This window comes from Caretta caretta, chromosome 8 (assembly GCF_965140235.1).
Source record: "Caretta caretta isolate rCarCar2 chromosome 8, rCarCar1.hap1, whole genome shotgun sequence".
NCBI lineage: Eukaryota > Metazoa > Chordata > Testudines > Cheloniidae > Caretta > Caretta caretta.
The window spans coordinates 71,809,368-71,836,995 of NC_134213.1; the positions used below are offsets into that span (position 1 = coordinate 71,809,368).

At 41.8% G+C, this 27,628-nt stretch overlaps 1 protein-coding gene across 1 annotated transcript in view; it reads right to left on the reverse strand.

Moving 5' to 3' along the window:
* Positions 1-2,555: 2,555 nt before the first annotated feature.
* The window catches only part of PLPPR4 (phospholipid phosphatase related 4), a 47,654-nt gene continuing 22,581 nt past the window's right edge, over positions 2,556-27,628 (reverse strand). The window contains exons 3-7 of the mRNA XM_048861644.2: positions 24,102-24,231; positions 20,392-20,587; positions 13,549-13,606; positions 11,741-11,914; positions 2,556-7,393 (exon numbers count right to left, since the gene is read on the reverse strand). Coding sequence (XP_048717601.1) covers positions 6,056-7,393; positions 11,741-11,914; positions 13,549-13,606; positions 20,392-20,587; positions 24,102-24,231 — 1,896 coding nt within the window. The 3' untranslated portion in view covers positions 2,556-6,055. The remainder of the gene's footprint in view (positions 7,394-11,740; positions 11,915-13,548; positions 13,607-20,391; positions 20,588-24,101; positions 24,232-27,628) is intronic.

The window sequence follows — 27,628 nt, forward strand, 5'->3', positions numbered from 1 at the left end:
TTCCAGAGTGGCTACTTTTATCTTACTGTTGTAGATTCATAAGCCCAGCTGATCTGGTTGAGTTCTAAACTACTTCTTTCTCCCCAATTCCTGGTATCGGAGGGCTTTCTTTTTCCTATAACAAACCAGAGATCAAAGCACTATTAAAGCCACAAAGTATGCAAGATTCCTATTCTCCCATGCTTTCACAAAATGGCTCACAAATGTAGGAATGGATTTCTTTTATGAGAGGCATAACTGAATGTGTTACTGAGCATCTAAAGCGCTTGAAGAATTTACCATAGGACAGGTGAAGGTCTACTGGACTAAGGAAGTTTATATAGAAGAGCTGAAGTTTAGACACAATGCTTCCCTAAATGTAAACTAGTTATTTTGATTCCACTCTTTAAAGCATGAGCTGAAGGCAATAGTGGGTAATGTACCCGTGTGTATGCACATATGGGTTGGGGTGGAAAGCTGTCAGACTTTCCTTTTCTATGTATAGTTTTAAGCCATTTGTTAATGCTTGCGTTTTGCTGCCTGATTCATACTGAGCAATAGGATTTGTTAGATATCTTATCTACATTTTTGTCAACCTTGAATTTACTCAGAACCTCAAGCTATTTATGAATCCTTGGTTGTAAAGGCCTTTAAAATATTCCTGACAAATCAGATGTGCAGTTATGTCACATAAAAGGTCTTTAGATTTATAGTTAAGTGATTACAGTACAATCTGGCCTCATTTGACTTCTCATTTCCAGCACCTCTGCGGCTTGCTTTAAATCCAGAACAAAATATGTTTAATAGATTCACTTTATTCACTTATGCCTGCAAATGCTTTGAACAGTCCTCTTGGCATATTTAATTTGAGGCAATCAATGGTTTCTGTATTAAAAAACAGACACAGGAACAATTTATGAAAGACTGACTTCTGAGCCAAGCATGTAGACTCAGTAAAACTGGAAATGTAGAAAAGGACATAGTGGACCCAATTCTCCATGGCCCTGTACCTCATGTAGTTATTTACATGAGTCCAAAGTGGGCATAAAACACTGGTGAATCAGAATAGTTATGAATTACACCCCCTTTGCGCTGGTGTTAAGGACTACAAAAGATGGAGGGCAATGGAGAATCTGGTTCACTGTAATTGGCTACATATTAACAGGCCCTTAGTACTCAGAGGTCTAGTCACCTTAAGATGCAGCACCTGCAAATACTACCTGCACAGTCTTTTGCTTTTGTTCAATTCCCCAGCTTTTGCCATCCACACACGCTCACACGCATAGAGCTGTAATGTCCCAGCTTGGCCTGGTGGTAACATACATGAGATAGGCATGGTGAATGATAATGTAAACTCAACTGAATTCACTTAGGGACAGGGCTTAAAACCTTTATCTGATGCCCAATAACCACAGCGTAAGAGTCCTGGGTCACCATTCCTTCCAAGACCACAAAACCTAAAGGCATGTTCATGCAGTTTAAAACACTAACACACTTGTATGGTCTATGCTATGCACTTTATTTAATGAGGTAACATTGTCCCTCATCTTTCTGTTTAGTGTAAATATATAGGGAGAAATATAAAAATTACTCCATCTCATGCATTAATTTTCCTTTCTTTCCCTTCCTGGTTTCACTGCACTTTTTCTTACCTAGAATAGGACATGGGCTATCTTCTCCTTCCATGACTGTTTTTCTTTCTCTCTCATTGTATTTCCTGTCTTTGCCTTCTTCTTTCCCATCCCAATAATCTCTTTCTACACCACACTTCTCTTTTCTAATTTACCTGACGAATCTGTCTCTGTCTTTCTCAATCATCCACACACTTTCTAACTGCTGATTTTGTCTTTCCCCTGCCTTTGTTACCTGTTTGTCTAGGAAGATGCTTAACTTTGCTGGTGTGGGTAGAAGAGGAATTCTCATCCGTTGCTTTTCTTCTACCCTCCTCCTTTTTCTTTTCCTTCCATTGTACGTACATGTTAAGTCCTGTCTTTCTGATTCTCCCTCCACAAGAAGTTAGTTTTCTTATGACCCACAACAATTACTTTATGGCTTTTTCTCAGTTTCCTTCTATGACTCTTGACCCCCTCTCCTCGCCCTTTTTTGCATTCTGAGCATTCTGATTATGTGAGTAAAATTCAGCCTCTAAAATTGCATGACAAGAAGCGGAGTAAACCCCTCTGCCTTTTACTGGTGAGAACAAATGAAAAACTGCACTGTCCCCTTTTGTGGAAATGGCAATGCCCAATTGAAAGCACACTGATATCAAAGGCTATCTTTCCATGGACTTTACCAGGCTTAGGATCAGGCCCTTCATGTCCAGATTCACTGGCTTCACATTTTCATGTGCATTTTTTCCCATAGATCTAAGACTTTCTGTCCTTAAGCAGTCACTTATGACTTCCTGTATATTTTAGATGGCACGGCTAATGGCTCAGATTAGCTGCCAGTGCTGCCAGATTTTACATTTCTTAAGCTACACATTAATGATACAAAAAAGAAGGGGGCCAGGAGTGGGGAAGGAGAGGGGAAATGGGAACTTGACTTCTACTGCGCTACAGATGAAGTGACTGAACTTCAATGAGGAATTTAATCTTTATTTTTATGATAGCACAATAAACTCACACAATAGCATTGATCTGTACTTATTTAACAAAATACATTCTAGCAATTTACAAATTTTTCCATTTGAAAACATTGCATAACAGTTTATTAAACACAATATTTTATATATAGAATTTTCATTGAAAAACATATTTAATTTTATATTTCCAGTATTTTTTTCTCAGTAGAGCACAGCCTAACAAAGAAATTGGTTCCCCCTTTCACAAGTAAGAAAAATTAGAACACTAAGAAGATGCCACCTGTCAATTTATTTCATCCATTTTAAATTAAGGTATTAGTGGAATGTAAACACAGGTTAATTTTACAAAAGGCTCCTTATCAGAGATACATGCAGAAATCTGAGTTCCAATGTATTTCTTATTACATTTGTTTTCTAATGTAATATAATTTGATAAGCCATTATTAAAAAGAGTAGCCTTTGGCACTTTGAGTAAAAAAAGAATATATCAATATTATGTAAAGAACACAATTTCAATGATTACACAAGTGCTTTAAAATCTTTTGTTAAGAAATAGGAAAGCTTGATAGGAAAAATATCACACTGCACTTGAAATAATGCAGCAAATTTCATAGTAGTAAAAGCAACATATGCTAGATACCCATAAATGGCTCAACTAAAACCAAGGAATAAAGAGCAACCACTCCCACCAGAAACCCGGTCATCTCCAAAACAGTTATACTGCTGGAGAGAGTAGTGTATAATCCTTGGTTTATTGCCAGTATTTCCAGTTGCAGTTTTCCATTTCTTTTTTCAGGTTTATCTACTTATGTCCCCTCCTCTTGAATTTATAGGCCAGCAATGACTGTGTCATATCCATTCCATTAAAGCTAATCCTACCTGCTCAATTGTACACCCAAACTAAGCTAAAGCCTACATATTTTATCCAAGACAACCCACGTGTTTGCAATCCCTAGGAAATGTGTAAAAAAGGTTTGATATTAAATACCAAGGACTGAAGACTCAGTTTTATTTATATAAACAAAAACAAAACAAACCTTGTAACTATTGTAATCTGAAACTGCATATTCTAAAAAATTACTTTTCTTTTCTCACCGTTCCCTGGTTTCTATGGTTACGTTCACCACTATAGTGCCCAGTAGTAACACTCACCATTAGTAGCAGACTACACCACCCCCACAGGATAGTTCCTTAAACATAATCTGCAGAATTCAAACTTGGAATCTCAGAGGTGAGGAGGTGGGGGCGTCTGTTCGGATTGGTGGGGAAAACAGATACTGGCTCCATTAAGGGTCTCCCTGCCCCCTTCCTTCAGGGGTTTGGGGAAGGGGAAAGCATCACCTGAAGTGGTGGGCTGGCCAGCAGGGCTCAGGTCAATCATTTGTCCCTGTACACTGGATTGGGGAGAGGGTATATAAACCCTGTTCCTCTGGCTGGAATCCCCCTCCATGCCTCCAGTCCCTGGGATTAAAGTAGGTCCTGGGATTGTTTGGTCAGCTGTGGGCATTGCACTAGGCACCTTATTTCGGACTAGGAAGGATTTTTTCCCCTTACTGCCAGATTGGGGGTTTTTTGCCTTCTCCACAGCAGCTCAGTGACCTGGTGGAGTAGGTTAGGAGATTAAGTTCAAGCTGCTGCAATTTAGTAAGTGGAAGATGTTCAGTACAGGTACTCATTCTATAGGGGCCCAGCTCCCTCATGAACCAGAACTGGAAGTTGATTTAGGGGTGCCTTCCCCTAAAGAAGTTGACTTAGGAGGTGCCTGGAGAGGAAAGGGGTTAGGGCTCCTAATGTCTGATTCAGCAAGAAGACAGCCCCCCATCATCAGCCCCTTATCCCTCCTATGAGGGCTCCCAGTGGGGTCCCAGCAACAGGCTAGAGACCATCTGTGGAGAGCTGGGGGACTGATCCACTAGGTGGAAACAATTAAGGAAGGAATCAGGACCTGAACTGTACAAGACATTGCCTGGTAGTTTCCAGATGAGCTAAAGTTGCAGCCTAATTACACCAAATCCCTTGCATCTTGTCTGTCCTCCTGCATGTCCAGGACAAAGCCATTTTAGTTCCTTTTAGAGTCCAGTTTAGTAATTCCTGGCAACACAGATTCTAAGAAGGCAAGTTACTTCCTCATATTATAAAAGTATTACAGGCAGAATCACACCATTAGGAGTTCATCCATATTCTCTCCAGTGCCAGGACACAGCCCTCTTGATTCCTAACTGAAAAAAAGTCATGTTTAAGGAGGGTCTTATGAGTCTGTCCCAGGGCCCCCAGTAGCACCCGAGGCACAATGCAATACTCGTGTATTGATTCTGCATACTAAGACATTCCAAATTTAAAGCAAAGCATTAAAATAAGGATCCACTATGACAAGAGTGAAGCTTATGGTCATTTTGTGCTAAGCTAAGCAAGTGAAGTGTGTACATCCAAGTGTGAGCTAGAATGCCAGTTAATCAATAGTTAGTGACTGATCAGGCAGTAGCAATTTCAGTTTTCATGGCTCACCTTCTTTCACAGCAAATTTCTTTGCAGTTATCAGTGTCAAGCATTATCTAGTTAAAAATTAACAGAAAAATATAAGGTCTGCAGAGAGACAAAATGAGAGCTTGTAAAAATGCAAAATCTGTATTATTTTATGTGCTTTAAAAGATCCCTTTAAAAACAATATTTAAAACTGTTCTACAAGTTAGCCCACTAAGAAGAAGCCTCTTCATTAGTAGCACCTGTACTTAAACAAAAGTTGAGCAGCAGCAGCTAAACTATTCAAACTAGATAGTTATTCCACTCCAATGGAATGTCACCCACATATTTTTTTTGTTGCAGTAAACATTATTTCAAAGAACTACACAAAATCTTTGCAATCTTTTAATGTGACAAATCCACTATAACAAAGCTGTAAATATTTCCTACTCTACATGAATGCAGCCAGCATCGTCCTAGTATTAGCAGTATTACTTTTAAAGTAACTGCACATCAATATGTCATGTGTCGAGTTTAACGCATATGTAAATTTTCAAAATATGTAAAGTTATAGTCAGCACCACCCTGTATTAAAGTTTTGGTGCAAAATCTGCAAAGGTGAATATACAACACTGATACAGGCTTTGCTGTGAAAAAATTATTTGTCCTCAGACATAAATATAAATAAAATCAAAAAGTTGGCACATTCAGGAAATAAAGTGTCTGTGTTCAAGACCATCACTTTGATTGATATCGTCACCCTCCGAGAAATGTTTTTAGTCTGACGAAACAAGTTGTAAGAAAACTCTTTGTATTAGGTTCTTGCATTGTGCTTTCCCCCTCCCCCCCAATCACATGAAATCCACAAGCTCATGCACACCATACATCAGCAACATCCAACAATAGTCAGGCCGATGCTCAGTAAATTTGGCACATCAAGAATATTTCTGAATCTGCTCAAAAGAAAGAGAGCACAAGCTTTATCAAAATGTGTTAATTCTTGGTAATATGGATCAGCTGACATGTCTCTTTTCATTCTTTGTAAGCTCTTGTGGGGGATGTTCCTTTATAGAAGATGTTTCTGGTGTTCTCTGGGCTGCTTCCTCTTTCAGGGATTAAAATAATGTTACCTTTTCTTCGAAGTGTGGAGTCACGGCTTGAAGAGATGGACAGAGTTTCTGAGCCAATCTCACTTCCCTCCACTGGTGTGACTCTTATAGTGGTAACCCCATGATGGTGATGCTCACTGTTATCTATGTTACTTCTTTTCCTGTCACCAGACCCATAACTGTCTTTCAAGGAGTCACAGCTCTCAGAGTCTCTATTGAGATCATTTAGCTCATAAATTTGACGAAGGCTACCTTTCTCGGGAGCTTTCCATTTCCAAGATCCACTCCCTTCACCTTCTGATGGCACCTGAATTATGGGTCTGTTATTTTCTGGATGGGCCTCAACTCTTACAATACCACTGGGTTCATGATCTGTCAAGGTTTTATATCGGATGGCTCCAGTGCAGGTGACTGTGCTGCTTTCTGAATTCTTAGGACTGCTCTGAAGCACTCCTTGCTGCTTTGACATGGCTATTACTTGCATGATTCTTGGCTGACTGTTACTTCTACATGCAACACTTTTCTCTGCAGCTTTCAGCCATTTGGCCCTAGCTGAACTACTTTTGGGAGATGTGTTTATATTTTCCTGGGTCTCTTCAGGAATATGGACTAGCTGTGAAGAACCAGGACGTGACTGAATAGAGACTCTTGGCCCTCCAGAAAGACCCGCGTTATTACAACCCGGAACACTGCCAGGCTGAATTTTGAGGTACTGATTGCTGGGGCCATGATGTTCACCATTAACGCCCACTCTGGATGGCTCAGAGCTTGATCGCATTTCAATAGCCCTTGGTGGTGAATGGCCGGATTCAGTCTCTATTACTTGCAAAGACAATTTTCGACTTTCGTTCTTGTTCTTCCATTGAGAAAGAAGTTGCTTGGAACGGGCAGAGTCCATTGATGCATGAATTGTTGCGTTTCGCCTTGCTGGATCTTCCAGTGATGGCGTGTTGACTCTTGGCAAAGTGTTGCTGAAAGTAACCATATTTTCCTTTCCCATTGGGCTTCGTGGAGTTATAATCTCTACATCAGCATTTGCTCTCTTGATGTTAGTCAGGGATCCAGAATCTCTATGGTTTCGATTCAGAATACTCTCAGAATGGTGAGAGGAACGGCCGTCACTATTGCCACCATTTTTACCCGGTAAAATTCTGTTGGCATCTTGACTCAGGTCTGTCAAAGATCTTAATGGTTCTCTTTGCAGATTCTGGTGAATTACATTCTCTTCACTTGGCAAGAAGTTCCCCACAGCATAAAGACCCTGATATTTGGATAGAAGCATTAGATAATTATGGAAAAACAAATATTTTCAGACACTTTAATTATACTTTCATGGGTTTAAATAAATAGAAAACGCATAATATTAATACAGCTAAATGGTTCAGTTTGTTTTCTTTCCATTACTACTTATCCTCACCAATACAAATCTTATTTATTGTTCCAAATTTTTCCCTCAGTTCTGTACATGCAGGTATGTATAAAGTGGTACCATTGTGATCCTTTATTACACCCATGTAGTCTAAGAGAATAACTGGGAAAAGCAGAGGATTATTTCCCCCTCCTACAAAGCAGCAGATACAGTACAAGGGAGAATGTTTTGTTTTTAAAATAATGTTTTCACAATTCCTGGCCTTCACTTAAGTAATGTTTACAGCTACACAACTGTCTGCTCTGATTTACTGAAACTTGTTCCAGCTAGATTAGTTCTCTGCTCAGTGGTTCTGCCCTTTCTACTGTGTAATGACCATGTAATACAATATCTACATGATAGAACAATTTGAATCAATTGGCTTCCAACGTATGCAGAACTTCAACAAGGTTTAGCTTCGTGACATTTACTCCATTCAGTGGGCCAGTTGTAAAACAATATCATTTTAAAGAAATTCTAGTGAGAGAGAATATTTAATAAACAGTCCAAATGCTTGAGCTAATCACTCAGGTTAATTCTTTGCACTACTTCCAGATCTGTTTGTAATTACACAGTATTAATTTCTCCTTCTCAACCTCCCCATTGATTTTTTTTTTTTACTTTTCAGAGCTGATTTGCTGGCTGCAGAGTATTTAGAATGAAGAGTCTCTGAAGTAAGCCATCATGCAACAGCCTATGAGCAAGCTTAGTCAAGAACATGCTTGAGTGTGTGTTTCAAACATAGGCACAACTCAATTTTGCTGTGAATTTTGTATGTCTTTACATGCACTTGTCATTTTACGTGGCATCCAGAGTAAAAAAATCAATTCCAGATCAGGTTACAATACACAGGAACTGACCATTTTCATATAGAGTGTGATTTCAATAGTCTACTCATATTGGTGTTACTTCTACCACTCTAAAAGCTATTGCCTCTAATATCATCCTCTGGTGAGGGCATTGCATAGCAAAGGTTCTCAAACTTTTGTACTTGTGACCAGTGGTGAGCTGGAGCCGGTTCGCACTGCTTCGCGCGAACTGGTTGTTAAATTTTGAAGCCGTTTTAGAACCGGTTGTTAACCCGCTTCCCTGCAGGGGGTGCTGAGGCTTTGATGGGCTCTGGCCGAGAAGTGATGTAATTCCTCCTCTGGCCGGCGGGGGCGCTGCGCTGGGGGAGCCATGTGGGCTGCCGCCTCGCCCTGACCATAAGCCCTGTTGCTGCTGCTGCTCCCCTGGCCCTGGGGCTCCCGATGCTGCCTGGTGGGTCCCCGGCTGCTCTGCTGGGCCTGGGCTGCGTCCTGCTGCTCTCCCTGTGAGTACCCACCACCCTGCCCGCAGCCAGCCCCTGCCTGCAGCCACCCCCGCACCCCCTGCCTGCACCAGCCCCTGCCTCCGGCGACCCCCGCACCCCCTGCCCGCAGCCAGCCCCTGCCTCCGGCCACCCCCGCACCCCCTGCCCGCAGCCAGCCCCTGTCTCCGGCCACCCCTTGCGCTGCCTGCACCAGCCCCTGCCGCACCCCCTGCCCTGCCCGCAACCAGCCCCTGTCTCCAGCCACCCCCTGCCCTGCCCGCACCAGCCCCTGTCTCCAGCCACCCCCTGCCCTGCCCGCACCAGCCCCTGCCACACCCCCTGCCTTGCCCGCAGCCAGCCCCTGTCTGCAGCCAGCCCTGCACCCCCCTGTCCTGCCTGCAGCCAGCCTCTACCTCCAGTCAGCCCCTGCCCTGCCTCCAGCCAGCCCCGGACCCTCCTGTCTCCAGCCAGCTCCACACCCCCTGCCCTGCCCACAGCCAGCCCTGCACTCCCTTGCCTCCAGCCAACCCCGCACCCTCCTTTCTCCAGCCAGCCCCCGCAGCCGCTGCCTCCAGCTAGCCCTGCCCCACGCCCTTGTCTGCAGCTGGCCTCCATCCACTGATGCCCTGCAGTTCCCAGGGCAGTAACCCTGCACACCTGCTTCAGTGAGGGGGGCAGGGAGCAGCTGGGACCCACACATGTGCACGCCCTAGGGTGACCAGACAGCAAGTGTGAAAAATCAGGACAGGGGGTGGGGGATAATAGGAGCCTATATAAGAAAAAGATCCCAAAATTGGGACTGTCCCTATATAATAAGGACATCTGGTCACCCTAGCACACCCCCAGGGAGTGGCAGGGACCCACACATGTGAAACTTCGCTGATTTCTAGTTCAGGCCCATCTTTTTAAAAAAGAACTTTAGGCAGGGTTAACATACACCGTATTTTCCCGGACAGGTCAGGCTTTTTGGTTCTTAAATCGCCGTTAGGGAGGTTCCTCCCGGGAAAATACAGACATATGGTAACCCTGCTGGTACAAAAATACATACTGGGGCACATACCTTAAATCACAACTTTTAATAGGGAACCGGTTGTTAAGATTTTGGCAGGTCATCACTGCTGGTGACCCCTTTCACACAGCAAGCCTCTGAATGTGACCCTCCTTATAAATTAAAAACACTTTAAAAATATTTAATGGTATTATAAATGCTGGAGGTGAAGCAGGGTTTGGGGTGGAGGCTGACAGCTTGCGACCCCCCATGTAATGACCTTGCGACCCCTGAGGGGTCACAACCCCCAGTTTGAGAACCCCTGGCATATAGCCTGTACTGTCAAGTGATTACCATGATGTGACTGAACATCATCTGTTTTAATATTATATTGAAGAGCATTTCTGACTCATTTTGGTTCATAGCTGGATGCAGGGAAACATCTTTTCCTCACCCACACAGGACCCAGGAAAAATGCTGTCACTAGAATTCCTTGAGCACTGGGGAGGCTAGGAGGTAGCTAGCCTGACAGTGTTCTGAAGACTTAAGATGATGAAGATCAGTCAGACTGGGGATGTGTCCAGAGCCCCACTTCCTAGCACACACAACACCAAGCACTGGAGGAATACTTGCTATGCTTTTCACCAACAGATGTAAGGAGAGCTAAGCCCTTCTTGAATCCTTCTACCCTATACACCTGGAGTGCCTCAGAGGATCCCTGCTCAGGCTGCAGAGTTCTGCACAACCTCCCAACATGTTCCAATGATGTACAAGGGCATTACGTTGCCCTTAGTTTATTACCAACTTGGCAATTTATTGTACCTGTTTATGTTAATTTTGGCCGTTTTAAAGTTCATATTTAACTGTGAAAACAAAACTGATATTTGTAATATAAACTACACATGGCAGCAAATTCTGATCTAATCCATTATTTTAGCTAGTGTTTGGATAGAAAAGTCACAAGATACTTTCAGATAGCACACAGTCTTAGAGCTGTTTCCATGTTCAATCTTAAATTACATTTCCTTTTAATAGCAACGTTGTACATTATGTTATTTTCACTGGGTGACTGGCTCCTTTAAGATGAAGCAGGGTCCAATGCACTGCGACTGACTGGCTTTCCTCCAACAGGGGTTATGAGATGGCTCTGGGCCCAAGAGGGGAGGTTCAGGAAAGGGCAGGGTGAGCTGTGCCTGAGAGCACAGGCTGGAGGAGCAAAGAAAGGGTCAGGTGAGAGCTTCTTGGGGGAGACAGGGAAGCTGCAGAGAATGGAAAGCCCTGCAGGCCTCCGTGAAACAGGGAGGGAGGCCAGGCTAGGAGACCAACGGCGGGGCTAGCCTGCTGAGCTGGGGAGCCAGTGCTGGGAGGTTGAAAAGGACTAATCCTGTATCTGGGGTAGAAGAGTCATGAGACTGCTTATTCCCAGATGGATGGCCTGGAAAGGGAGGCCCTGGAACAAGGCAAAAAAGAACAGGGAACACGGTGCTGATATTGACTTTTGGGTGGGTGACACAGCGGTTTTGTCCCTGAGGAGGAGAATGGAGAAAGTGTTGTACCTTTATATGTTTACTGTGGGTCTGTGGAGAATGGTTTTACTACAAAGGTTTTGGGGAAACTGCTGCTTGTGAATAAATTATACCTAGAGATGGGGCTTTGTGTTGGACACTGAGGAAATTATGTTCCTTTCATGGATGGAGAAAAAGGAAACTGATGCTAACACACCTATTGTGCTGCAGCCTGCTGCATGAGGGCATCCCAGGTGGGGTGTCATCCCTATGACAGGCAATCCATTTTAAAGCCATCCTGTTCCCCCTTTATCAGTTTATCTCCAGAAACGATACTTGTGTAGAATTCACTAGCCCATTGCAATATGAATGACTTGTGTTTTCTAAAACTTAGAACACATTCATACTGTATTTACCAAATAGAGAGCAATTCCTCCTCCTATTAGAAAACCACAATAGACATCAACTGGATGGCTCTTGTACTGGGTGATACGAGTCAGGCCACATATAATTCCACAGATGATAAATGCGAAGACGAGAAGAGGTTTCAGAAGTTTGGAGGAGTCGGTTAAAGTGGAATTGAAGTACATCTTGAAAAGAAAAGAAAAAGTGATTTATGAAATTTCAGATTGACCTAAGAGGACATGACTTTATTTCATGTATGGTTTCTTCAACTGAATACAAAGGAATGCCTGGTATATTCTTATTGCATCAATTTTGTTGATTTTATTTTTCATTCTTGGTAAAATCCTTTCAACTGCTATAGAAAAATCTTTAATCAAATGGGACCACTTCCAAAGGCCTTATCCAAGCCAAACTCTCACCAAAGACAATGCAACTCAGACCTGAGTAAGGATTTGGTGTGTTGCAAATATTACTAGCTAAGGAGATAGTGCTTTTGGAACATAGGAATTGTCCAACCAGATGAGACCCATCGTCCATCTAATACAGTGTTTCTGAGAGCAGTTAGTAGGAGATACTTTAGAGCAGTGTTTCTCAGCCAGTGGGTCATGACCCCTGGGTGTATGTCACAAAAAGCAATCACAATGTGCTGAAAATTTTATTATAATCTAAAGCAAAGAAAATCTTGCTCCTCCACTTCCCTTAACCTTCATGGTCAAGTATTGTCTGTTGAGTATATAACCACACACACAATTAAATTATATAGACCTATCATGGTTATCCTTAATATATTTTTTACTCTTATTTTGATAGTAAGTGTAAGGGGATGGTGTAATGTTTTGACTTTGAATAAGGAATCACTAACCTAAAAAGGTTGAGAAACACTGCTTTGAGGAAGGTACAAGAGATCCCACAGTGGGCAGATGTGGGGTAATCAATCCCTCCCCCTCCCAGAAGGTTTCAATTTAATCAGTGGTTGTTATTTATTATTTATTTGCATTGCAGAAGTGCTTAGAAGTCCCTCACGAATCAGCACTCCATTATGCAAGTCACTGTGCAAACACAGAACAAAAAGACTGTCTGCAGTAACTGATTTAAGCCCGGAAACATAAGGTTTCACACTGCTTCCAATCCTCCGTTAGCATTAACTCTAGATATTTTTGTTGTTTACATAAACAGCCACTTGCTCTTTGAATCTTGCTGAGTTCCTAGCCTCTGACCTGTGCTCCTCCTAGATTTTAAAAATTAAACATTCAACAAAGGCACAACTAACCATAAATTAGCCAGCCAATCCTATTGGTAAATATCAGTGGAGCTATTCACATCAAACAAACAAATTCCTGATGTAATTCCACTGAAGTCAATGCAGTGATATCAAGTAAGAATTTGTCCCTTAAAGTCTAGAGTTTGGATGCAATGTTTGAAGTTAGATGGGAGGAAGAAAAGAGGCAGGATATGTTAAGCATTATTTGAACGCAAACTAAAATATCACTTTATAAGACAAGTATCATATTTTGTATGTGAATAATATGAAGCATTAAATATGCTTTAATGTTACACTCCACTACAAAGGATAATGTTGCTAGATAACAAACTGTGTGGAACTACTGTGTCCCTACTGTTTCTTTTATAGTAATACAATATTGAGTTTATTTTAGCTATTTGTAATTTCATTTTGCTGTCAGGCTCAGAGGATAAGAGCTTATTTATTTCCTTACTACGTTAGGCAACAATCTAAGTCAAGTCACTTTACACCAGAGAGTAAATGACATTCTGACTTTTCTCTAGTACAAATGAATAATGAACAGAGTTGATTACTTACCGAAATATATACAGCTGCAAAGGCTGCCAGAGTCGCATGTTGAGAAGGGAATGACTTTCTGCCAAGGAAGGATACTCAAATTATGCTTCTCAGTTCAAATACACTCTGCGACTGCTCATTTAAAAACACATGGGATGGTACAGTCTTTTTTAACTTACGAATCACAAGCAAATAAATTATCTTTTATATTTTTTCCTAAGTCCCCATTCCGTATTCTGGGGAAAGGATCAGCTAAGAACTGAATTAATAAAATAATCACATTTTGTTTTAAATATTCAACACCAAATCATTTTCTGATATTAAAAAACAAACTAGATGCACCAAACTCTGAGATAGTTGATTTCTTTAAAGGGGCAAATATATATATAATTACATTTCTGGATATTTTTTCATGATGGGCCATAGCCTACAAAAGTCTGTTCATATGAGTTATATAATTATTCCGTTGACTTCAGAGGGACTTCCTTTTTGACTAACAACTAATAGTAGATGTTTGGATGATTGGGTCCAAAGAGATAAGCTCAAAAATCTCATTAAAAAAAATTCTTACATAGTAAATAGATTGAGATTTCATTAATTCTTTCTTTAGGCGGTTAGTGACTGGAATGAGTATTACAGGAAGACTGCTACACATTATCTACATTATTCTTTTCTATCAATATAGGTAGTTCTGATTGAGGGGAAAAACGTGAATAATTTATTTGAGGCACATTGTTTAACCATCTATAGAGCTAGTCAAATAATGGAGTTTTATTATTTGTGAATAATTTATTCATCAACAATATTATTCTACTGCTAATCAAATAATATGTGCAAATAATTGATTACATTATATATATCTCCATCAATGAAGTTCATGGCTCAGATGATTAGCTGTGGCCTAAGAGTGTGCAGCACAGGTCAGGAAGCAGTCTGCTTTTCCAAATGTTGGGCCATCTGAATGCCACTCCTGGGGGCTGCTCTAATTTGTGACTGCTACCAATGTACTGTTATAGTAACTGGGTGTTGCTGGAGCATGAGGGAGTTGTGGTCACACCCGGTTTTCCCTAGCTATGCCCCCTGAAGAGTCAGTCAGGATGGTGATTAGAATAGTTGTTGCTACAGTGTCTCTACACCAACCAAGGATCACCCTAAGCAGAAGAGCTCCTCTGGTGCCAAGATCCACTGGCTGAAGGGCAGCTTTGCACCACCAGAATAGCAAAAAGTTGCTTCGCCGTATATGAGAAATGGGGGCCCACAAGTAAGACTGATAATATGGAAAACAGAAAGCGTCCTGAAATGTTGTAGGTGGTCTGGAGGAGCAGTGTGAAGGCTTAATTTCTTCAGCACTCTGACATCCCCCTAAATGTCTTCCTCTGACTGCGCAGAGACCCTGCATCCTCTCTGTGCTTTCTCTCTCCTCCTTCCTCCCCATATTACTGTTGTGAAAAGGGGGGAATAACAATGGAGCTTTCTTGTCTTAAGGAGGCGGGCATAGTGAACCTTCATTTTCTCTGTCTCCTGGTTCCTCAGATTCAGCTCCCAGTAGTTCCTGACGTGACAGGCTCACGTATGGCAAAGGAACTGGAGAAAGCATTTCAGGATAAAGTAATCCAGCCCCTTCACCCAACAGCTAAAGGAGCAGACCAGCAAGACAAAAAAATTAGAAGATTCCTTGAAGATGTCAAGATTGTGGGGGACTCCTGATTTTTGGCCGGATTCTGCAACGTGCTGGGGGTGGGGGGAGGCCTCGGCTCCAAGTGATGACAGAGTTGAGTACTCTCAGCACATTCCAGGATTGAGTCCCAGATAAGGAGCTATAACGAGGGTGAAAGTTACAATGTGTAGCTTAGCGTCTATTATTTTAGAACATTTGCAGCCAGAACCATAACAGCAGTAGCTAAATAAAACTGTCACATCAGATATTCTGGATCTTGACATTTGCCCCTTTATGGTTGCATTTCAACACCTTCTTTTCTCTGAAAAGAAGAACAAAAAAGTCACAAGGGCATGAGAGGAAAAAAAAATAAAGGGCTAGATTCAGTTTATAAAAAAAAAACAACCTCTGTTGTACAGCCAGGGTTCTTGACCAGAATCCTAGTTAAAGGTCTGTGGAAGATGAACAGAACGACTCTGACCTTTAAAAAAGGGCACTATAAATAGAAAATATATGTCAATTTGTTGTCATAAATATGCCCCTCTTAGAACGTTACAGCAATGCTAAGAAGATGTTGTCGTCTACAGTATGTCCTGGTGAATTAAAGAATTGGTTTTTCTTTGAGAGGCTGCATCATATTTTTTTATATTCTGCGTTTTGCTTTGCCTTCTCTAAATAATTCTGTGTAAATGAACTCTGTGGCCCAAATTCAGAACTAGCGTGAATGCAACTCCACTGATCTGAACTTTGTGTCCAGGCCCTGGTCTATAGTGGGGGGGGGGTGGATTGGATCTAAGTTATGCAACTTCAGCTACGTGAATAATGTAGCTGAAGTCGACGTACTTAGATTGACTTACCGTGGTGTCTTCACTGCGGTGAGTCGACGGCTGCCGCTCCCCCGTCGACTCTGCCTGCTCCTCTCACGGCACTGGAGTCGACAGGAGTCGACAGGAGAGCACTCGGGGATTGATTTATCGTGTCTAAACTAGACACGATAAATCGATCCCCGCTGGATCGATTGCTGCCCGCCGATTCGGCGGGTAGTGAAGACATGCCCTAGCAATTCCTCAGTTTTGACTCTGGCTAAATAGAAATGTGTTAATTTCTCATTAGTAAGGTCAGAGATTTAGATCTTTGACTCCTTTGTAAATTCTGAGAGCCTTTCACAAGGAATATCCATAAGTATTAAGAGTGGCATAGGGAAGAAAAACAAAAATCTTCCCTCCCTAGGACATGGAGCCTCTATAGCAGACGTGGGCAAACTATGGCCCACGGGCCACATCCCGCCTGCGGGACCATCCTGCCCGGCTCTTGAGTTCCCCGCCCCTCCCCTGCTGTCCCCCCTCCCCTGCAGTCATGTTGCCACGCCGCCAGCGCTCTGAGCAGCAGGGCTGTGCGCTCCTGCAGGGCAGCGTGGCAGCATGTCTGCCTCCGGCCGGGGGTCACAGCTGCCGGACATGCTGCTCTGAGTGGCATAATAAGGGGGCAGAGAGTGTGTGTGTGTGTGTGTGTGGGGGGGGTTAGATAAGGGGCAGGGGGTCCCGGGGGGCAGTCAAGGGACAGGGAGCAGGGGGTGGTTGGATGGGGTGGAGGTTGGATGGGGGGGGATTGGGTAAGCGTGAGAGTCCCAGGGAGCCTGTCAGGGGGCAGGGGTGTGGCTAGGGGTCAGGGCAGGCAGGGAGCAGCGGGGGTTGGATAGGGGGTGGGGTTCTGAGGGCAGTTAGGGGCTGGGGGTCCCAGGGAGGGCGGTCAGGGGACAAGGAGCAAGGGGGTTGGATAGAGGGTGGGGTCCCGGGGGGCGGTTAGGGCCTGGGGGTCCCATGAGGGGGCATCAGGGGATAAGGAGCAAAGGGGGGTTGGACAGGTCGGAGGTTCTGAGGGGGCCAGTCAGGGGGTGGAAAGTGGGAGGGGTCAGATAGAGGGCAGGGGCCAGGCTGTTTGGGGAGGCACAGCCTTCTCTACCTGGCCCTCCATACAGTTTTGGAATCCTGATGTGGCCCTTGGGCCAAAAAGTTTGCCCACTCCTGCTCTGTAGGCTGTGGTAGAAGCCACTCAGTTTCTCCCCCAATTTGGGTGAATGAAACCATGTATTTCTGGTCTGCACATCTTTGTCAAAGAGTCAGTTGTGCCAATGAACAGAGAGAGAGGCCTGAGCACAGCACTGGATCCAGCTGTCTGAACTTTGACAAAGTTCAGGTCTGGGTCTTAATTTCATGACTTTGATGTGTAGCTGTGTCACTGTGTTTTGGTTTATTTTCTGTTTACTGAACCTTTTTGTTTCTTTGCATTCAGTGCAAATGCAGGCTGTTACAGAGGAGAGGTACATACAGGGCTCTCTCAGGGAGATATTACTTTTATTCTTTCTTGTTTTGTTATCTTTTAATTTTAAAATGAAAATAATTTTGGCTGAAAATGTATGACTCTTCTTTGTGAATGGAAAGCATAACATCTAGTATTAATGTGGTAGATAAATTCAGAGTTCTGAAAGAAAACCTACTCTGAGCACAAGAAATAAGCTACCACTCAGAGTCATGAAATATAAACATGGGGGATAAAACTAAGGAAGCTATGAGAGGAAAAATAGTTCATATAACATGCAGAGTGTAAGAACACACAATGCAAAGGGGATAAAGAGGATTATGAAAGAAAACAGAGAGTATAAAACTGATTAAGAAAACTAGAACTAACAAAAGGACACAGAACTCACCTATGATATGAATAAAATTATGGAAAGGCACTTTGACTATAAACCGGGGAAGAGACTGATGAGGAATGCCATTGGACCACTAAGGGATAACACAGAAAATTAATTTTCTCTATCAGCTGAATAATTACACAAATTCTTCTCTTTACTGTTCACAGGGGAGTCTGGAGGCTAGTTACGACATATGGAAACAAAGTTTCTGGTGTATTATATATTAAAAATGAAGGCCATTAGCAATCTCACAAAAACAAGACTTGTACAAGTTAAAATCACGACAGTCAGATTACACTCCAAGGTTGGAGAGATTATACCATAAAACCCCAACAGGGGTGACTGAAGAGTCTGTTGGACCAATAAGAGATATCTGACCACTCCAGCATGAGTGGAGAAGGACTTGAAGGAAACAAAAATAATAATTAAGGAGGAGCCAGAAAATTATAGATCTTCAAATGCAATCTCAGTGTCAGGAATAACATAGAGATATTAATATGAGATGAGATCATAACATTTCTGAAGAAATATGAGCTGATTAAAATTGGCCACTGGCTTGATAAAATATTCATCTGATGTGACAAATCTGATTGATGTTTTAGAGGTGATGATATGCGAAGTGAGGGGTGAAGTACTATTCTGAAATTTCTAAAAGGCATTTGACAGAGTGGACTAATAAGTGCAGCAAACACAGAACAGTAGATGCCCTACGTGAAAGGATAAAGAAATTACTTGGAGCAAGGGTGGACCTATGGAACCCCACTGAACTCAGTGGGATTCCATGCAGATGCAAGGTACTGCCTGCACCAGTCACCTTGCAGAATCAGAGCCTAGGTGAGAGTAAAGGCTTATGGGGTAGGAAAGAACAGAGTGAAGAATTAGCCACTATAGAATGATAGAAATGTAGGGCTGGTAGGGACTTTGAGACGTCATCTAGTCCAGCCACCTGTGCTGAGGCAGGGCCAAGCATAACTAGACCCACTCTGACAAGTGTTTGTCTAACATGCTCTTAAAATCCTTCAGTGATGGAGATTCTGTAACCTCCCTTGGATATCTGTTCCAATACTTAATTATCATTATAGTTAGAGCCCTGCGTGGACACACAATTTATATTGGTGGGCATAAAGTAGATATCTGCAGAGCTGAAGGGCTCTAGTGACAGCAAGCGAGACCAGCAGGGCCATGGTCAGCACCAGGGCCAGGAACCACACAGTGAAAGCAGCAGCATGTCAGGCCGTCGCTTGCAGGAGCCAGTGCACAGCCCAGGCAGCTCCTCTGGCATGGCTGTACTGCCCCCAGCCCTGTCCACTACGGTGGGCACCAGGCTCACTGGCAGTTGTCCCTGGTCACGCTAGTGTGTCCAAGCAGCTCACATGCTCCGGCCATTCTATAATTTTGCTGAATCTCTTTTAGATACCTATGTGCAAATTAGAAAACCACAGTATCGAATATTCAAGGGATTTCAACATGAATGATAAATTAGAAAGGAGAGTTAACCTATTGTGGGAGAGCTAGGAAAAACTGGTGGTGTGTTCAATGGAATAAAGAGTTTTAAGAGGAGATGTGACTGCATTTTTCAAGAGCCTAAAAGTATAATTAGGGTAGTATAGATAAGTTTCTTGAACTAACTGTCAAATATTAAGACTCATGGTGAGGACCAGGTGCATCAGAGCAATAGGATATAGAGTCCTTCATCTCTAGTAGTGACTGTTTTACCATCTGATGACTGCTGGCCTGTCTAAAACGCATTTGTGGTCTCTGAGTTCCCAGAGAACTGATGTCTAGCATACATAAACTACTGCCACAAATAGCGTTAACTTCCATGCTTGTTGGCCATCTCCATGGGAGTGATCTCCCTGAGTGACCAGAGAGAATGAACTATCCTCTTGTCCCTAGACAGGTAAGGACTGAAGCTCATATTGGTTGGGGAGTGTAGAGTAGTTTGCAATGCTGCGATCTTTTCTTAAATAAGGGACTTCAGTCTCAATGTCTGTCAATGTCCCGACTTCAGCCAAGCAGAAAATGCACAAAAAAGTAGTAAAGAACAAAGTGTAGTGGACTTCATGAACTAAGGTATAAGGAGACCTCAGGTAACATGGGTATTTAGCCATGATCTTTCCCTACACATCATGTAGAACTTATGAAGACCCTATCAAAAGTAAAAGTAGAAGCAACCCATGTTGAAAAATGAATTAGATACTGTGCCTACTCGAAAGGGAAGAAAATTGTTAGTTAATAGTGGGTACCACCACACCGTTAGGCACTCAAGACTGTCTGAATACTCTCCAAAGTCTCCCTTAGGCCTTAGTTAAGTTTACGGTAAACATATCTAAAGATCAACTTATTCACTGAATTTTGTTATAAAAACTGTCAAAACTCACTCAGAATTGATGATAGTTACTGATTAAGCCTGGTAAGTGGGACAGATAATTAAAAATAAGAGTGAATACCTACATCCTTTAAAAGCAACCATGTAAGGAAAGATTATTACACAATGAAATATGGAACTAACCTTCCACCATTGATGATTATGGGATCAGATCCTGAACAAATGTCTTCCACAATGTAAGAATTTTCTGAGCAGGATACATTTAGGGATGTGTAGTTAGGTTTGCATACAGTCAGGAAATATGGTGTCTGATACCCTGTTGACAGCTGTATGATGTCAGTAATGAGAGCAGTAGAACAAAGGCCAAAGACATGAACACCTAGAAAGTAAAACAAACCAGCTGGTTAAACTTAGTTAAGATCATTGGATCAAATTCACTGCAACATGAGTAACCACAGCTCCACTGCATTCAGTAGTATTAAACTTGCTTACGCCAGAGTTTAGGTACGATTTAAGTGGAATATTATTTAGTCTGTAAGCTTTTTGGGGGAGGGCCTGTCTTTTTGTTCTGTGTTTGTACTGCACCTAATAATATCCCCGCCATTACTGGGGTTGTTAGGCATCTGATAATAATAATAATTAATAATAAGCCTTTTGTGGGCCCTCTGCGCAGGGGTAAATTTGGCTTATAAACTGTAGTAAACTGTATAGTGTTCCAGTATCATATTGGAAAATATATATGATGTTATGAATATAAGAAATGGAGATTCTGTACTTTGGAAAATTGACTCTACACTGATTTCCTTTTTTCTCTCCCAATTTTTTGTCTTTAACTTTAATAACCAAACATCTTGTTAGCAAGGATTTTTAATAAATCTATCAAACTGAGGTATTGTATAACTGGAAACTATCAAACCTAGTACCTATATAATAAGAAAGGGGAAAAAGTGATCTAGGTAACTACAGCCCCATTAGTCTGACCTCAATAGTATGCAAGATTTTAGAACAAATATTAAAGTAAAGAATAATTAAAGACATTGACGTAAACTGAAAATGGGATAAAATGCAACATAGGTTTACCAAAAGTAGGTTGTGTCATACAGACCTGATCTTTCCTTAAGCTAACTGATCTTTTAGATAAGGGAAATGTGGTAGATCTAATCTACCTGGATTTCAGTAAAGCATTTGATACAGTTCTATTTGGGAAATTATTAGTTTACCTGGATAAAATGGGGATTATTACAAGAATTATGAGGTGTGTAAGGAACTGGCTAAAGGAGACACAACAATTGGTTGTTCTAAAATAAGAACTGTTGGGCTAGAGGAAGGATATTAGTGGAATTCCTCAAGGATCTGTCTCTGGACCAATCTTATTTAATATTTTCAATAATTCATTAATCTGTTCATACACCGAACTGGCTGTAGAGGAAATGGAAGTGATGACAGTGCAAGCTTTCCCACACTGCCCCAAGGATGGGCAACTCTCTAGGCATGAGAATATGCATGTTCATTCAACACTTGTTCGTTCTCGTGAGATGGCCACCTGTAGTGCCAAATAATGCCAACTGGGATGTGTGGTGTTCTTTTGTTTTCAGTATGGACATCTGTCTATTAATAAGGGATCTGAGAGCACCAGCTCATCTCCCACAGACCACCAAACACCAGTCAGATTGTAATGACTTTTGGGCATTGCAGACCTTGTTTGTGTCCATGCAGTGGTTTAACCCTTGAATCACAGTGTCACTCTTTTTCATTATATTACAAAAAACAAACTAAATTGTTTAGTTAAACTGCACTTCCTGTTAAGAGTTTATCTATTGAAAAATGCAGTCTTCCTCCAAATGTTCTCTTTTTGTTACTGACTAATAACACTAGTATCTTGAATGCCAAATTCCTGAGACAGAATATATATAGTTCAAGTAAATGTGGTTGCTTTACTGTGCATTTTTTTCCTGCTTTGGATGGTTTTCAGATTTGTTTCCCTGATCAACTTGTACTGTTTAAAGTAGTTTTTTCCATTGGAGAACTTGAAGAAGGCTGAAGTTATTGCTTTATCATGAGATGATTAAATAAGACATATAAATGAAAGATCAGATTCAGGGAATAAATTAAGGGTGAAATCCACACACCTCCAAAGCTTGGTTTATATGGAGTTGGAGAGGGACCCCCTTAGGTGGGATAGAGCAGGATATGGAGCAATTTTGCAGCCCTCCTTCATAGCTATTCTAGCCTTGTCAGAGTCCCCACCACTGCTGCTCTTATGTGAGGGTTTCTGGCCACTGAATCTGTGCTGTGTATGGGTCCAGTAACCTCTTCCTTTTCCCACTCTAGCACTTTCCTCCATTCCAGCATAACTGGAGCTGTGGTGAAGCCCTCCGCTGCTCAAAAACATTGCCCTCCTGTGCACCTGCTCTGCCCATGCAGATTTCTGCAGCGTAGAGGACTGTGCTTTGAATCTCTCACCAACAGGTACACTTCATTCTTCATGAAGAGCAAAGAATAACTGGTCAATTCAAATCCAGTGATGGTCACCAATAATTAAAAACAAAACAAAACACCTAATTGCCTTCTTATCAATGGCTTATATGAAATGAATATGTCAGCCTTCATCCATTTTCCAGGAGATAAGGGGTAGATTCACAGAGGTATTTAGGCACTTAACCCGCAGATATAGGCAACAAATTTCCATTTTTAAGCACCATTGCAATTCACAAAACTCCTGCTCAGCTGCCACCTACCCCTGTAGGTGCCCAAACTCAATACCTAAGTTTTTGCAGTAAAAATTCCCTAGGCACCTATGTTTCTGTACACCTCTGTCTCACTCTGTGTCCAGACGCCTATCTCCTATCTCCACCACAGAGTGATTCACAAACCAGTGGAAGATAGGTGCTCTTCCACCTAACTTGTGTAGAGACCCAATCTGGCAAGCATACACAAGGCCACCTACCTCCAGGCAGAGCAGCCAAGGAGGAGGCTCTCTGTTATAACCTTTAGTCCAGTGGTTGGAGCACTCACCTGGGCTGTGGAAGACCACTGGTTCAAGTCTTCCCTCTTCCTGATGAGGAGATGGGATTTGAACAGGCACCCTGCCACCTCTCAGGAGAGTGCTTTAACCACTGGGCTACTGGATATTGTGTTGGGACAGTGGGGGAGGTCTCTCTTCTCTCCTATTGAAGTTGTCCCACTTTAATTAAATAACTGAATATTATTTGGGCCAGAGAGAGTTAGAATGATACTATGGCCTACTGGTTAGGCCCCTCACCTGAGAGGCAGCAGATTCCTGTTGAGTTCCCTTCTTCTCATCAGGCAGAGGAAAGACTTGAACAGCTGATCCCCCCACATCCTACGTGAGTACTCTAACCATTGGGGTAAAGGGAGGTCTTCTATAACACCTATGTCCTTTTGTGAAGCCAGCCTCAGAGACCCACCATCCACACATGGAATATAAAATCCACTGATATTTTTTGATAGGGCTATCAGCTCAAGCGGTTTCTATTGTGTTGCTCATAAATAGTGATTCTTTTTACAGGGCAAAAAACATTCAAAACAAAACAAAACCCATACATCTTAACACTTAAATGGACTTTGAAAGGAGATGGGGGGGTTGGTGGGATAATGATAAGCCAAATTATTGATTTAGCAATACTGATGATAATGCAATAGATGAAAGTGAAAAATGGACAACAGAAGTGTTACGTCATTGAATGTGTGTTTTTACTTTGCAATACCATTCAACAGCTTCTCTTGCACTTTTTTTTGGCAGGATGAGAGCTATGCCAATAACTGCCGTTTACTGTCCTAAAAGGCTATTTTAAAGAACAAAAAAACCTGTGTAATTAAAATAAAAAATACGTCACAAAAGGCATTTTTGGTAACTAATACCCAAAACCCACCAACGAATCTGACAGCTCTTCTAAGGAAAGAGTTGAAGTTGCAGCCTCCCGCATTAATATTGGCCTCGGCTCCAATCCCATTTCTTCTTTTAGACAGGCAACAGTAGAGAATTCCTTCTCCTACCATTATCTGCAATGACAAAGGAGGTATTCATGGCATAGGTAGCAGTTATGCAGCAGTTAGTGACTGGATTGTAAGGGCTGAAATATATTATAATAGAACAAATCTCATCATTCACAGATGTGTACTTGCCTTTAAAGGATTTACATCAATATGTAAACATTCACAAATGCAATTTCCCCTGAGTGAGGGCAGGTGAGAAGATGGCACTGACATTAAATATAAATGACATAAGCTCTTTGGGTCAGGGACCATCTTTGCATTTTGTGTGTATGTGTGTGTGTATAGTGCCTAGTGCATGGAACGCTGGCCCTGCCTGGGGCCTCTAGGTGATACAATAATATAAAAATGTAATAATTAGAAAATGCTGCATCATAAATGTGAAAAGCCATAGCACTCCCATCGCATTTCTGGGGTGGATTTAACACTCAACCTTTGGCTGCCTGCCTGCCTAGCAATCCCTGGCAGCCTAAAATTCCATGACAGCTTGTTCTTCCCTAATTGTATAATGGGTTTGGTTTTTAACCAGATCCACTGCAGAGACTGGGGTTCTGTCCTTATAGCCATATAAATTAACAGAGTGAGAGAGATAGCAAGCTACTGAGGGGTTACAGTGGAGCTAGGAAGGAGAAAGTAGAAGTGCAGATGAGTGGCTGCCTCATGCCATCCTGGTGGCCTCAGGGCAACCCTGCCTGTATGCAATCCCTTATCTCAGTTTCCCTTCTTGGATCCCCAAATAAAGTCCACACAGGGTTTCCAGTCCAATCACAACAGCCTTCCTTACTGGCTGATTTATTAATTAAAGTTCAAAACTAAATACAAAAGTCTTCCCTCCAGCCAGGTACAGCCAAACTCCCCTGGTCTGGGCAGAGTCCTTCCTGTATTGGTAGGCTACTCCCAGCCCTTCCTAGCTGTACCAGTTCCCCTAGTCTCAGGGTCTTCCCTGCAGGAGCCTCTCTCACTGATTGCAATCTCACTAGGGCTTTCTGAGCTTTTCTTACTATGGCTCCTTAAAGGAAAGTCCCTGATTCCCCTCAAGTGGGGCTCATTCTGTAATCAGGGTTGGCTTGCCCAGGGCAAGTCACCCGGATATAAGGAGGAAAGTGTGATATTGCTCTATGGAAGCCATGACATGGTCCTAAATTCCACACACTCAGATTTATTTGATGTTTCTGCTAAAATTCTCAGCAGTGATATAGTTATGTCAGCAATGCTGACCAGAGCTGTGTGAATAATTGTTTTCTTATATTTGTTGGCAATTTTGAAAAATCATAAAAAAAAAAAATGGGGGCAGGGCAGTGTCAAACGAAACGTTTTGTTCAACCTGAAACTAAATGTTCTGTTTCACTTTCAAGGTATTTTTAACATTTTTATATATTTTAAATGAAATTGAAAACATTTCAAAACAAAAATAATTTCAAATTGAAAACTGAAATATTTCCTTTAGAAAATGTTTAAACAAAATATTTAGACTCTTTCTCTATGTTTTTTTACATAAACAATTTGGCGGAACAGACACATATCTGCAAAATGTTTTAGTGTCAACGAATCTGCATTTTTCACCAAAAATTTTTGGCTGAAAAATTTTGTCCAGCTCGAATGTTGGCAAGTATATTGTTTTTAGGCTTCAGAGTTAACACTGCACTGATGTGAATGGGCAGTTCAGACCTCAGAACAGATTCAGATTGTTTGTCTGCAGATTCAGTAAAATGGCACTGTGTAAGGTGTGATTCAAAAGATTTGTAATGTAGCTGAATGCTAAAAACTTAAAAAAAAAATGAAGACAAACTATGTAGGACCTGATGGAACCATCAGACAAGTGCTGATGCATTGTACTATCTCAGTGAAACCTCCTGTACAGGGGGGAGGAAATTAAATGGGACAGCAGTTTCTGGACAATCAACCCCCTGCTGACCACTCATTTGGTCTTAATTGAGTTTCCTTTCTTCCCCTAGAGCAAAATAAATGCAGTGAAGGTTGCCTCAGTATATGGGAAAGTCAATGGTAGAGGAGATGTAGAGAGTTTTATTAGCTAAGAGTTAATTTCACAAAGAGTCTATAACATTATTATCCATCTCAGTATCACCATTATAATGCTAAGACTTTGTCCAGGAGCAAGCAGTGGGATTTTAAATTAAAATTTTACAGAATCTTAAATAGCTTTTGGCAAGCATCAGGGGATATTTGGCAAGGAGAAAAAACCTGGAAAGATAGACCATCATGTGTTATAGAAGGGAAATCAGGGAAACAAAGCGGACAACATGGGGTAGTATATTCAGCTGATCATGTTGGTGTCTTTCCGGAGAACTGGATTAATCATGTTAGAGATTAAGGCTGGCAGATTCAGCAGATTGCGAATTTGCTCTCCTTCTTAGGTAATTTACAGGACAAAAGCTTGGACCATGGTAAAGCCAAAAGTTGTGCTACTTTACTAAATATTTCTGGGACTTTTTATTTTATTTTACTCAACTGGGTAGTTGTGTTGACTGAGAAGGGGATAACATAAAGCTGCTGCAGTGGTGCAAAGCCTCTATTCTTTCTGCTTTGGTACTGTCAATCAAACTTGCAAACTATCTGATAAACTATATGATCTAACATTCAGTTACTCTGTGACAAAGCAGATAGGTTGCACAAAGGGAGCAAACAGTCTTTAGCCATCTAACATACACTGACATGGCTAAAACAACCACACTATATGAATTTTGTATGCTTTATAGTGCTTTTATTTTCCTTGTAAGAGGAAAAAATATTAGAGGCCTGATTCAAAGCCCACTGAAGTGAATGGGGGTCAGGCAAATGCTGGAGATGCAATACCCATTTTGAGAGTTTAATACATATGTTTCAGAGTCATCTTGTCATTGGGAGTTACTGGAAAAAAATCCTCTGTGTGTAAATGTGTGTGTGTGTGTGTGTATATTTAGGCATACACACACACACACACAACATATGCCTACACCAAGTACAGGCATTTTAGGAGGAACCTCAGGGCTGCAAATAAGTCTAATTAAAAACTGCTACTGTTTAATGGAACTGATAGTGAGCAAAAACTAATTCGGTTTGATGGAAAGACACAGATACTCCTAACGTAATAGCTTGGGAAAATAAGTTACTGGATGATATTGTAGTAAAGACTATTTACTCTAAAGGAAATAGACCTAAAACATACTCTAAACATGGGATAACGTAAGTGAATATCTCACCAGATAACATAGGCAAACTGATTCCTGCTCTAACTGTTTTTACCTTTCTAGGCCTCTGGGTAGAGATTGAGGTTGGGGGTTCAGAAGGGATTTGTTTTTCTTCTCCCCTTTCCTTTTTGTTAGCCATGATCATTAAATATTACATCAATTTGTATATGAGGTTTTTTTTTAACATGATTGTCATAAATATAAAGGAAAGGGTAAAC